This window comes from Saccopteryx bilineata, chromosome 6 (genome assembly GCF_036850765.1).
Source record: "Saccopteryx bilineata isolate mSacBil1 chromosome 6, mSacBil1_pri_phased_curated, whole genome shotgun sequence".
Classification (NCBI taxonomy): domain Eukaryota; kingdom Metazoa; phylum Chordata; class Mammalia; order Chiroptera; family Emballonuridae; genus Saccopteryx; species Saccopteryx bilineata.
In genome coordinates, this window is record NC_089495.1 from 129832188 (window position 1) to 129844210 (window position 12023).

A 12023-nucleotide genomic window follows, 5' to 3' on the forward strand; every position below is an offset into this window, starting at 1 on the left:
CCTAGCTGTGTGACTTTGAAAAAGTTTCTTAATTTCTCCAAACTTGTTTCCTTATCCATAAATGGAAGAAGAAGAAGAAGAAGAAGAAGAAGAAGAAGAAGAAGAAGAAGAAGAAGAAGAAGAAGAAGAAGAAAGCAAACATTATATCGACCTCCCAGGGCTGTTGTGAAGATTAAATGAGATAACTTAAGTGAAACATTTAGCATAGTGTCCAGCACATAGAAGCCACCCACCAATGTTAGCTTGTCCTAGATGACCAGGCAGATATACAAGCAAATCTGTTTTGATTAAGGTTCTGAGAGACGTCAGCAGAAAAGCAGACAGAAGGTCCCGCCTTCAGAGTGTCCATCTAGTCCTGCAGTTCCTGCCTCCTAGCCAGAACCCCCTTACACTGTGAGCAAAGCCTCCTCCAAGGGGCCTAGCGACAGTGCCCCTTCTGGTGCTATGTGGTGATGTCACAAGCTGGGCACCCCTGCAAAAACAGGGTTGGCCATTAGGGGATACAAGCCTTGACAGCGCAGCCTCAGTCAACCCTGAGCATAGAAGGGAGGTTCCAAGAGGAGAGCCAGGACCTGGGGTTGCTGGCTCTCTCTGCTTACCCTTAGGGGAAGGCAGAGCACGCTGCCTACAGCAGGGAAGCTCCCTGCAGGCAGAAAATTGATGTACTGTTCAGTGTTCAATCTGCAAGATCCTGAGTCCAGTAAATGCTCCTCAGATACACACTGGTGAGTGACAAGGTGTGGGCACAGCCCAGCAGTTACCTCTGGAGCCACCTGCCTAGCCCTCCACAGACCTCCCAAAGCCCTGCTGCTCTGAACTCCCAAAGCAAAGCCCACCCCACCAGGACAGACATGCTGTGGAACAGCCCTGCCCAGAGCTCTGTTTATGCTATCTCTGATCTCTCCGGAAGTCCAAAGCAGCTGGGCTAGGAGGCGGTGGCTGAGCAGAGACACCTGGCGCAGACAGGGGTGGCAGGTGAGGCCCTCAACAGATGAGACAAAGGGAACTGAGGTTGAGAGAGGCACACACACCTCATGCCAGGTGCAGCTGAAGTGCAAGAGAGAGGGACTGCAAAGAGCGAGCCAGAGTCCTACAGCCCTGCCCACCTTCACCTTCAGTGACCTCTCCAAAACAGCCACAAGGGTTGCTAAAGGCCTATGACTGGAGGTCAGCGCTCAGCGGCCAGTCTGACTTCAGTCCACGCACGCACCTGCCATCCCAGACCCCTCAAATTCCAACCCACCTAGTTCAGCGTGCCCACGTCTGCCCAGGGAAGAAGGACCCGGAGGCAACATACCCACGAGCAAGCAGTTCCTTGGCTACCAGGAAAAAAAAACATCCCACCAGAGGTGAATGAGGTTAAGAGACTGAGACCGCCCTGCAGCCCTAAGGCCCAGCCCTCGCCTCCCACTTGGCTCACTGCAATGGCCCCAGCTGTAGTCACGCTGCTATGCAAACCCACCCAGGTTCCCGCCACTATCCAGCCACCCCATCCCACTGACCCCACCCTGTCCCTCTAGGTCCCGCCCTCGTTTAAGCCACGCCCTGTGAGGCCCCGCCCCTCGCCACGGCCCCGCCTACCATCCTTCCGGTAGAAGGCGATCTCCACTTTGCGCTCCTCCGCGCCCAGCAGGGCCTGCGCAATTTGCGCGGCGGCCCGGCGCTGAGTGCGCGGCCCGTGCAGGAAATCGCAGGTGCAGGGCCGCTGCATCACCTCGGCCCGCGAGTAGCCGCACAGCTCGCAGAAGCCGTCGTTGCAGTAGATGACAGCGCAGTTCTCTACCCGGGCGTTGGCAATGATGAACTTGCGGCCTGGGGCGGGGCAGGGATGAACAGGCACGTGAGCAGGGACCCTTGCCTCTACAGCTCCCAGCACTCCCTTACTATCTGTAGTCACACGCTTCCGCCCGCCCGGGAACTCCCCGCCCCAGGGAGCACGGTGGAGCTTGGGGTCCCCAGCGGGGGGGCGGGGGGGGCGAATACAACTATGCCTCTACGCAGGTGCCTTGTCTGGCTGGACAGGCGGCACAGCCCCTCCTTTGCCCGGCCCGAGGGCTGGCTGCGTGGCTTTCCCCAGGCAGGCTGCCAGAGGCCTGTCGCCCCCCTCCGCTCCTGGGGCCGAGGCCAGCCTGGGAGGGTGTCAGCAACCGCAGCGGAGGGATAAACACTGGGCCTGGAGAGGGAGCCTGGGAAGGGCCAGAGATGGCGGCCAGCCTTCCCTTTGTACTGGGTCCTTAAGCTTCCCTTCCTGATCCCTACTCTCTAGACTGGCGGGGTGGGGGGATTTCCTGGGCACGCCTTACTGCGAGGACCCCTGGAGAATCTCCCCCAAGTATCAATACTTTCCAGAAGGGCAGTCAAGGCCAGGGCGTAGGCGCGGTACCGAGGATAGGAAAGTACCACGTGAGCACCTGCTCTACTTCATCTCCTGTAATACTGAGAACCCCATAAGGTAGGCATCCTCCTATTATAGATGAAGGAACTGGGGCTCAAAGGAAGTTCAGAGCCCACAGCTTGTAAATGGCAGGGCCAGCTTTTGAACTCGGTTCTGGCAGAGGGTGAAAGAATAAGCTGAGGATCACAAGCAAAAGCCCAAGGTCATAGGGAGCACGGAAAGGGACCTGCAGCTCCAAAGCCCGGAAACACCTGGAGCCCGGGGCTGGCCTGAGACAGTGACCCATTTGTAAGAAAACAGATTCAGGAAGGGCATCCAGGGATGTGGGGGCTGCCTCAGTTTGGGCCCACTAAGGAAAGGTGCCCCAATGGACCCATTTCAGTTTAGACTTGGCTCACCCCCTCCACGCCTGCCCTGAGAGCCGGGCTGGCTGGTACGCGGCAGGCAGGCAGACAGGCAGCATCAGCTGGTGCCGAGGAAGATGCTCCCAGGAGAAGAGCTTTTTATAAACACAGAAGTTTCCGGCCACTTTGGTCTTTAATGCTGGGGCTTTCAGTAACAGCGGAACTCTGCCCCCTCCCTTCCCAGTGGACACAACCCTGAGGCTGCAGCCCTGGGCAATGCCAGGGGCATGGCCTAGGCTGCTGCCGCAAGGCCTCCCTGAGGCAGGCTGAAGCCATCAGGGTCAGGCCTCCTCCAGCCTTCCTTGGCAGCCCCTTACCCTGGCATCCAGGTATTTACTTTTAGAAGTTGGGTCATCTTCAAGTCAGTTTCCCAGGCCCCCCAAAACACCCAGGCAGCTGTCAACCCTTGGAGTCAGGGCTCTCTGTCACATATAAAGACTCCTGACTCGGCCTCTGTCTCCACCTAAGCCCCAGGTAGTCCAGAGTACCAGCCACCACCAGCTTTGGAGGAAGAAGGAAAAGCACCTGTTTCTCCCCCCCACACACACCCCCTTCTGGTAACGGTCAGGCCTGGAGAGACCAGCGAGCCAGTTTCTTCGAAGGCAGGCCCCACCCCACCCCTTCTGTGAGCTCCTGGAATTCGGGACAGAAGGGACCTGAAAGACTCCTTTAGTTGCACCCTTCTTCCCAAATGTGCAAACTGAGGCTCAGACAGGGAAGAGAGTCATTCAAGGTCACGTGGCAATCAGGGGCATAGGTGAGGCTAGAAGCCAGGCCCTCAAATCCCAGCCCAGGTGCCTGCACAGACTCCTGGAGATTGTGGCAAGGAAAGCCCCTGCCTCCTCGTAGTCCTCCACCATATCAGTCCCTTCCCCCTTAGGATCATCTTTTTCTTTGCTCAGACAATACTGTCCATCTAACTGACCCCTCCCTCTGCCCACCACTGTTACAGGCACATGTTGTCTTCTGCTTACAGGGTCATGGGCTAGGAATGTCACCAGCTCCTTGCTCCCAGGGCCCCTGGCAGCCACACCCACCATGGCACACGCAGCCTTGGGGACAGACATATGCACTCTGGGGGAAGGATTGCAAAGCCCACACCCAGCACATTAACCTAGCTTGAGACATTTCTGAAAGCCACCCCTACCAGGCCAATTTAAGGGTGCTATAGTCCCCACACAGGGACCCAGGACAGGAAAACTGACAACAGGAAAGCACTGCATTGAGGCTGTTAGACCCTCGAAACTGGACTTCAGCCCATGACACCCTCTCACCCCAGGGCTCACAGTTTGTAGCCTTGTCTACACCCCACACACACCCAAGAGCCGGTTAGGCACTGATTCTACATGCCTGGTTCAATCTCTCACAACACAGCCAAGATGGACACCTGCGCGGTCCTGTTGAGGTCCCAGTTTGGGCTATACCTATTCTGCTGTCCTGGCACCCACATAACCCCATTCACACACATCCAGGCACTCAGATTTAGGGATACTTGCACACTCCCATTCCATCTTCCTGCCCTACACCCTTAGAGTATCACACACACTCTGCAATCCCAGGAGACTGAGCGGAGCCTCCCACCCCTCACCCCAGCACCAAGCCCCTTGTCCCCAAGCCCAGAGCCCCCAACACCAAGTCTTGCCCCTGCGATCCCTGGCCAGTATTTGAGGACACCAGTCCCCATTTGACTCGCACTCGGCAGATGCACACGGTTCGGGCACGCCTCCCCCCCCCATTCCCACTCGGGAGAGCTCGCCCGCCCCCCCCCCAAGCCCCCTCCCCGTTTGCCCCCTCCACCACTCACTCTGGCCCTCAAACTTGCGGATGATGGTGTCCAGGAAGGTGTTCTGCGGAGCGACGTGGCCCCTCCGTACCGGCATCCTGAGCCCATGGGCGGGCCGGGCGGGCCCCCACCCACCCCGGCCCAGCCCGGCCCAATACTAGGCTTTGGGTAGCTCTGCCCGGCCGTGGTCCCCGCACCCCGCGGCAAAGCAGACCACGGACGGGGCCAGGGCTGGGCTGCGGGGCGCGGGGTCCCCACTTGGCTCCCGGCTCCGGACTGCGGGTCCGGCCTGGAGCCGCCTGAGCTCTGGCCGCCCGCACACCTGTCTGCCGCTCCCTGCCGAGCCGTGGGCCCTGCTCCTCCGCCTTCCCGCACTGCACTCCGTTCGCCTGAGCGCAGGGCTCCGGCTCCCACCCGCCGCGCCGACAGCCGCTCCGGAGCCCGCGGCTCAGGCTGCGCCTGCGGCTCGGCCCGGCCGCGGAAGGGTTAATGCGGCGCGCGCCCCTCCGGCTCCGGCCCCCGCCTCTCGGCCCCCTCCCGCCCGCCGCGCGCCTGCAGCACCGCCCTCTGCCCCCTCCAACACACACCCCGCGCGCCCGCCCTTCCCATTGGCTGAGCCGCGCCGAGGGCTCCTCCCCTACCCAGCCCCTAGCTCAGCCCTGGAGCCCCCCGGACTTGCGCCCCCAAAAGAGGGGAAAGAGATCCTTGGGTAGAGGAATCATGAAGACAGGTGCAACAGCCAGCCTGGGAGGGAACTGGGGATTCTGCCCCCACCTCAGCACTGGAAGGCCTGGCGAGCCGGACTTGAAGGGAGAGGGCGGGTCCCTTCTGTCCTGGTCCCCCACCAATCCAAGCACGGGCCTGGTACACACTGCATGCGTTCAATGCCTGCTGTAGATGACACGGGCGAGCCCTGGACCTCGGAAGGACGAGCCCAGGGTCAGTGGAGGCCCAGGAAATGTGAAAGACAAGACAATCTGGAGATCCCGGGCCAGCCGATACTTGAGATAAGGGTGGATGAGAATTAGGAAGGGCATGCATCCAGCGCGGGGGACGCCCCCTGACACACAACAAACACACACAGCCATCTCTGGGGTTATTCGGGGCCCTCCTGCACAGAAAGGGACATTCTGACAGGAGTTGCGGCCTCCTAGCTGCCGGATCAAAGAAAAGCCCCTGAGCTAAAGGGGATCCCCTTGTGCGAGCGTCCCGCCCTCCGTCTGCAGAGCGGGACTAGCCTTGCAGGCCCAGCTCGGGGCCCTGCGGCGCTGTGGTGGCCCAGCCCCTCGGAAAACCCTGGCCTAGCCGCGGCCCCTCCCCCCTAGCCAGCTGGCTTGCTGCAGCTGCAGCGCCCTTATTTAGGCAAAGAGGCCTGAGGATGCTCATGGGCAGGCAGGGTGTCTGCCTGCCGCCTGCCCATCGCCTGCCCGGGTCTAAGCGAGGGACTCCCGGGCGCGGCGTCTCCAGCCTGAGCAGCCAGGCAGGGCCCCAAGAAGGCCAGGACAGAAAGGCGAGTGTTGACAGCTGAGCAGGCAGGCAGGGAGGAGTCCGCAACTGAGCAGCCGGCCAGCCGGGTCTCCTCCCCAGCAGCCAGGATCAGAGACCCTACAAGATGAATGGGGCCATGTGGGGGCCCCTGAGGGCTCGCAGCTGCCTCAGTCCTTGGAGCTAGAGGGTGGGTCTTGTCACCAGGGAGAACCAGCATGGGATGTGGGGGGAGGGGAGGAACAAAGGGCCGAGAAGGAAGCGGGGTCTGGAAGGAGAAAGGCCCAGAGGAAGAGGTCTCAGTGAAACCACCTTACCCAGACTCTCACCTTCCACTCAGGAACAAAAAGAGGCAAACACTGGGGCCTGATGGGGCTATTGGCCAGCAGATGACACCCGTTTTTTATTTACTAGTGGGTGGGCAGTGACTCAGGGAGGCAGCCAGTGGAAGAGAAGGAGGTGGCTCTCCCAGCTGATGCTAAAAAAGACCAGAGGCTCTTGCCAGTATAGTCATCTCAGCCCTTCGGCCCTCCCCACCTCCAGCAGCCGCCCCACTCATGTCTTCATCTGCCCTCCAAGATTCCCAGAGCCTTCAGTAGGACGGACTCCCCTTCTTTTGTGACCTGGCTTCAGACACATCAACTCATCTTGGGTGCTGGGCAAAACCCAGTCTGTGGCTGGCCCACCCCTTCCCTACCCAGGACCACTCCACAAATGCTGGGTTACCTGCCCTGGAGTCCAGGATGACTCCCATTTGAGTGGGGTGTTTCCCCCTTCACGTTGGGGGATTTAGAGAGCGAGGAAGGGCCTGCAGTAAGAATGGGCATGGGAGAGAGGACATGAAAGGGGGGACATCTGTAGGTAGCACCCCCTTCTCTCCAGACCAAGGGTGAGGGAGAGGCAGGTAGAAAAGGGTGAGAAGGGGAGCTGCTCATCAGGTCCCAGTCAGCTGTCCGCACTTCGGTACCCATGTTCCCGGGACAGGCCTCTGTTCTCATCCCATGGGAGGACGAAGGAATCAGAGGGGCCCTTGGTCCTCCCGAAAGAGAGAAGGCAAGGCTTGAAGTGACCCTGCTCCTGGGCAGAGGGGCAGACAGGAGAGAGCTGCCGTTCTCTCTCTCTCTCTCTCTCTCTCTCTCTCTCACACACACACACACACACACATACATACACACACTTCCTGGAGGCTGAGGGGAAAGCCTGGAGGCAGTCTCACTGTGCCACCCCCATAGCCAAGAACTGGGACAAGGAAGCAAGGCTGTCAGAGAGGTTCGCCCCAAAGATATCCTTCCTGGGCCCCCAGGTGCCAGGCAACAAAAGGTAAAGGGCAACTGATAAGCTCTGTGCCCATCACCTTCTCACCTCCACTCTCCCCAGACCCAGAAGAGAGAGACCAGCCCAACCCTCAGACCTGGAGCAACTAGAACCCGCCCCACCCCAACTTTGGCTAGTGGACCCATTTCCAGGTACTGTTCCTGAGAAGAGCTCTCCCCACCCTCCTTGGGGCTGAGGAGCCCTCACTGTATAGACAGTGAGACACTAAGCCCCTCCCTGCTCCCAGAGACAATTTAAAGAGAAAAGTCTGTGGAAAACATCCTGCCCACTCCACCCTCTGCTCCTGCTCAGTCTGAAAGAGTCAAGCCAGGACATCCTGAGAGGAAAAACAAAGTACAGCCTCCCCACTGTGGACCCCTAAGGAGCTGGCCAGTCAAGACAGCCAAATGGGCCCAGGAAAGTAAGCAACAGCCACAGGGGACTGGGAAGCAGCTTAGGGAGGAATAGCTCCTCAGAAACCCTGGGGGATGGAGAGAACACAGAGCAGCTCTCCATGTGCAAGGGACAGCTTGGACTGCACCATGGGGCCTTGCTCTCCTGGGCAGCAGGGTCCTGAAGATGCACATGTTTTCAAATAGGAGTTGAGGTTGGAGGAGAGAAAGATCAAAGAAACTGCATGAGCACTCTCCAGAAGTGGATGCTCAGGGTATGCTGAAGGCCAGAAGTGAAGGGTAGGAGAGAAGGAGGGAGGGAAGGGAGTGGGAAGAAGAGAAGGACTCACTTCAAATCCCCAGCCAGGACCCTGTGCTCTCTCTCACCTGCAGCCCCACAAGCAGCGATCCCATCAACTCCCCCACCCACCCAGGGCCATAACCCAGGCCTTCTCCCACCAACCTGATGAATGTCATTGATAGGACTTTTTCCTTGCCATGGTGATATCAAAAGAAGCAAAAGGTGTGCCAGAGACTGAAATTCAGGAGACCTGACTTCTAATTCTGATTCTGCTACTAGTCACATCAACCAATGTTTACTGGTTTACTGGGAGCCCCCTCTGTACTGATCCCTGTGCCAGACAGCAGGGGTGGATGGAGAAGGGACAGGAGGGTGACCCAGGATCTCTGCTCTGAGGACTTAGTCTACTCAGGCTGAGAGAAGCAGTAGGCAGGCAGAACTGTACAGTCTACACCCAGTGCCATGGGGTTACCAGGAGGTGTCGATTATGTTCAACTGGAGGAGGCTGGGAAGGAATGATGAGGAGAGGAGGTTTGGGGACATGTCCCTGAAAGTTGAGATGGGACAGGGCAAAAGCATTGCAGGTGAAAGGGACAACATGAGCAAAGGCATAGAGACTGAAGAGTGGACACTGGATCTGAGGACAAAACAGTTTGATGTGAAGTCAGTGGATCAATAGGCTGGAGCTGCTAGTGGAAGGCTGAGGAGTCTGGTTTTTATTCTGTGTGAAAAGGAACGGTCGAGGCACTTGAAATGCATGGTCCACGAATATAGAAATCATGCCTGCCTTACTACCAGTCCCAGCATGCAGTCTATCATCTAATAAAAAGTCTGTTGAGTTAACAAAACAGGTATAATAGTCTGGAGAAACTGAGGCAGACACAAGGCATTTCGGTCACTGTTGCTGCCTGGCAGCCATGCCAAACCCCATGACTTAAACCAATGGCAGCATTTATTCTGCTCATGGGTCTGCCATTTGGGTGGGTGCAGCTGGAACCACTTGTGTCTGCTCTACTCAGCTCAGGACGGAGAGGCTCATTCACTCATCACATCTGGTGATTAACACTGGCTGTCAGCTGGGACCTCCACTAGGACTGGGACCAGAACGGCGACAGGAAGTTTTTCCTCATAGCTGCCTGGCTTCCTCACAGAATGGTGGCTGGGTTCCAAGGGCAAGTGTCCCAAGAGAGACTCAGGCAACAGCTGTACCACCTGTAATAACTCAGCCTCGAAGGTCGCATAAAATAACTTCTGCCATAAGCATGGCCAATTGGATCCAGAGAGAAGAACATAGACCCCACCACATACCTTTCAATGGAGAACTGTCTTTGACACTATGTAAGAACAGCACATATGATGAGATCTATTGACACAACCATCTTGGAAAAATATGATCTGCCACATGGAGCTGTGCAGTAGTCCAGGAGAGAGATGTCGAAGACCAGAGCCAGGTCAGAGGTGATGGAAAAGGGCCCACTTGTTGTGTAACTTTAGGAGGACTGCTAATGTCACTTTCCTTATACCTGTAAACCTAAACCAAACAAGCTGATCTCTGAGATCCCTTCCAGCACCAATGGTGAGTGATTCCTTAGCGCTACTCAATCACATTCCCCACCCACCAGTGCTTCCTCCATTTTCCCTCAGTGCCCAACTCCACCTCCACCTCTTGTCTCTAATCTGTGATCCTAGGTGCCCTTGAGGCCGATGATTACTCCACAGATAGCACCCTGGTCCATCCTACATATTTATTTCAGATTTTAAGAAGCGGGCCCTGGCCAGGTGGCTCAATGGATAGAGCATCATCCCCACGCACCGAGGTCACAGGTTCGATTTCTAGTCTGGGCACATATGAGAAGCAACCAATGAGTACACAACTAAATGGAACAATGAGTTGATGCTTCTCTCTCTCTCTCTCTCTCTCTCTCTCTCCCTCCCTCCCCCCTTTCCCTCTCTCTTTCTCTCTCTCTCTCAAATCAATGGACATTTTTAAAAAGTGGAGTGGGAGACCCTTTATGGCAGGTGCAAGACCCTTAGACCCGTCAGTCTCCCACTCCACCCTGCACTGTGCTCTTCAGTGGACGGTCTCCTGAAAGAAGACGTGTGGTATAGAATCCACCTGCAAGCAGTTCATAATCCAACTGCAAAGAGGGACCTAATAAGCATAAGATGTTATGAAAACAATGTGGCCTGACCACACATGCAAGGGGTCCAGAAGGGGGTTCGAGTGGGCTGGAGCAGCCAGAAGGGCTTCCTGGGGAAGGCTGGGTCCTTCTGGGTGGTAATGGCTTTCTCAGGCACAGAGGAAAGGAGTGGGCATCTCCCTAAAGCAAGATCCCAGGAAGGGGTCAAGTGTGGAGGCCTCCCACTGATCTACTTACCCCCAAATGAGAACAGGGGGCAATTGAAGCTTCTTCTGCCTGAGAACGCAGTAGCCATCTACCTTTTACATTCAAGGATGGGGCTCAGCCTCGTCAGACCCGAGAAGAGGTTTAGGCAAGTCTCCAGAACTTAACCAGGTAAAGCTCCAGAATGACTCTACAGGAGCCACTGATGGGGAGGGGCAATCCGAACATAAAGAAAACTAGGACACTTTATTTTAAGGTGTCTTTGAGGGACTTGGGAAAAAGAAACCATTTAGGAGCGAAACACGCTTTGCTGCCACCCCCACCAGGGAGGCTGGCCTGGAAGGAGATCGATCTCAGGCTCTGTGGGCCACTCAGATTCAGCCAGGCTGAAACTCTGTCCCTGTCCAAGGTGCTGAAACCCCTTCTTGCCAAACTCGGCAGGAAACCAGGAAGGACCACTCAGATAATTAAGAAGGGAGCCGTCCTTGGCACCCAGAAAATTAGACAGTCACCCCAAACCATGAAAATGCTTTGGGAACTGGACGGTAGCCCCAGGAAGCAGCATAGGGTGAAGCAAGAGCTTGCTTTACCACTTTGATGCCGAGAAGCCTGAGGTTTTCCCTGTGTCCAGATGTGCCTTTCCCTCAGTCCAGCCCAACACCAGTCATTGAGAAAAACATATTGCTCCCCGCCCCCAAACTTTACATTTGCAAGTCATGGGCTTTCCCTTGGGGAGTTTCTGTTGCTTCATGAAATATTAGAGCCAGAAGGAAACACTTTCATATATATTGTTAAAGATTTTATTTATTGATCTTTTAGAGAGAGAAGAGAGAGAGAGAGAGAAGGGGGAGGACCTGGAAGCATTAACTCACAGTAGTTGCTTCCCGCATGTGCCTTAACCAGGCAAGCCCAAGGTTTTAAACCGGCGACCTCAGCATTCCAGGTCAACGCTTTATCGACTGTGCCACCACAGGTCAGGCCACTTTCTTTTTTTTTTTTTTTTTTACTACAGAGGCAGAGATAGACAGGGACAGACAGACAGGAACGGAGAGAGATGAGAAGCATCAATCATCAGTTTCTCGCGGCGCATTGCAACTTCTTAGTTGTTCATTGATTCCTTTCTCACATGTGCCTTGACCATGGGCCTTCAGCAGACCGAGTAACCCCCTGCTGGAGCCAGCGACCTTGGGTCCAAGCTGGTGAGCTCTTTGCTCAAGCCAGATGAGCCTGCGCTCAAGCTGGCGACCTCGGGTCTCGAACCTAGGTCCTTCTGCATCCCAGTCCGACGCTCTATCCACTGCGCCACCACCTGGTCAGGCCACTTTCATATTTTTTAGATGAGAAAAGAGATTCAGACAGTGCAGACCCAGAGAGCTCTAGACACAGAGGTGGCTGCCTCAGCTCTCCAGAATGATGCCCTGGTCATTCTAAACTTATCAGGCAGAATGCAGCGCCTACTCCAGCCTGAGTGAGGCGTGAGCATGTGAATGTTAGCCCTACACTGGTTACATATACCAACGGTAGCTCTCCCACTCCATGTGTCACCTGCCAACATGAAGGACCAGAAGACAGACCTCAGCGCCATCGGTTCCCCCAACCATCCT

The 12023-nt window shown here is 56.4% G+C and overlaps 1 protein-coding gene across 4 annotated transcripts in view; it reads right to left on the reverse strand.

Moving 5' to 3' along the window:
• Window positions 1–12023, reverse strand: part of KCNH2 (potassium voltage-gated channel subfamily H member 2) — a 63026-nt gene that overhangs the window by 27032 nt on the left and 23971 nt on the right. Inside the window, exons 1-2 of one of the 4 annotated variants that reach the window (XM_066237762.1) lie at window positions 9383–9510; window positions 1582–1812 (exon numbers count right to left, since the gene is read on the reverse strand). In XM_066237762.1, the coding sequence (XP_066093859.1) occupies window positions 1582–1711 (130 nt within the window). In that variant the 5' untranslated portion in view covers window positions 1712–1812; window positions 9383–9510. Of the gene's footprint in view, window positions 1–1581; window positions 1813–2793; window positions 2813–4603; window positions 5097–9382; window positions 9511–12023 lie in introns of those variants that run through there. The other 3 variants (XM_066237761.1, XM_066237763.1, XM_066237764.1) reach the window with 3 other exon arrangements.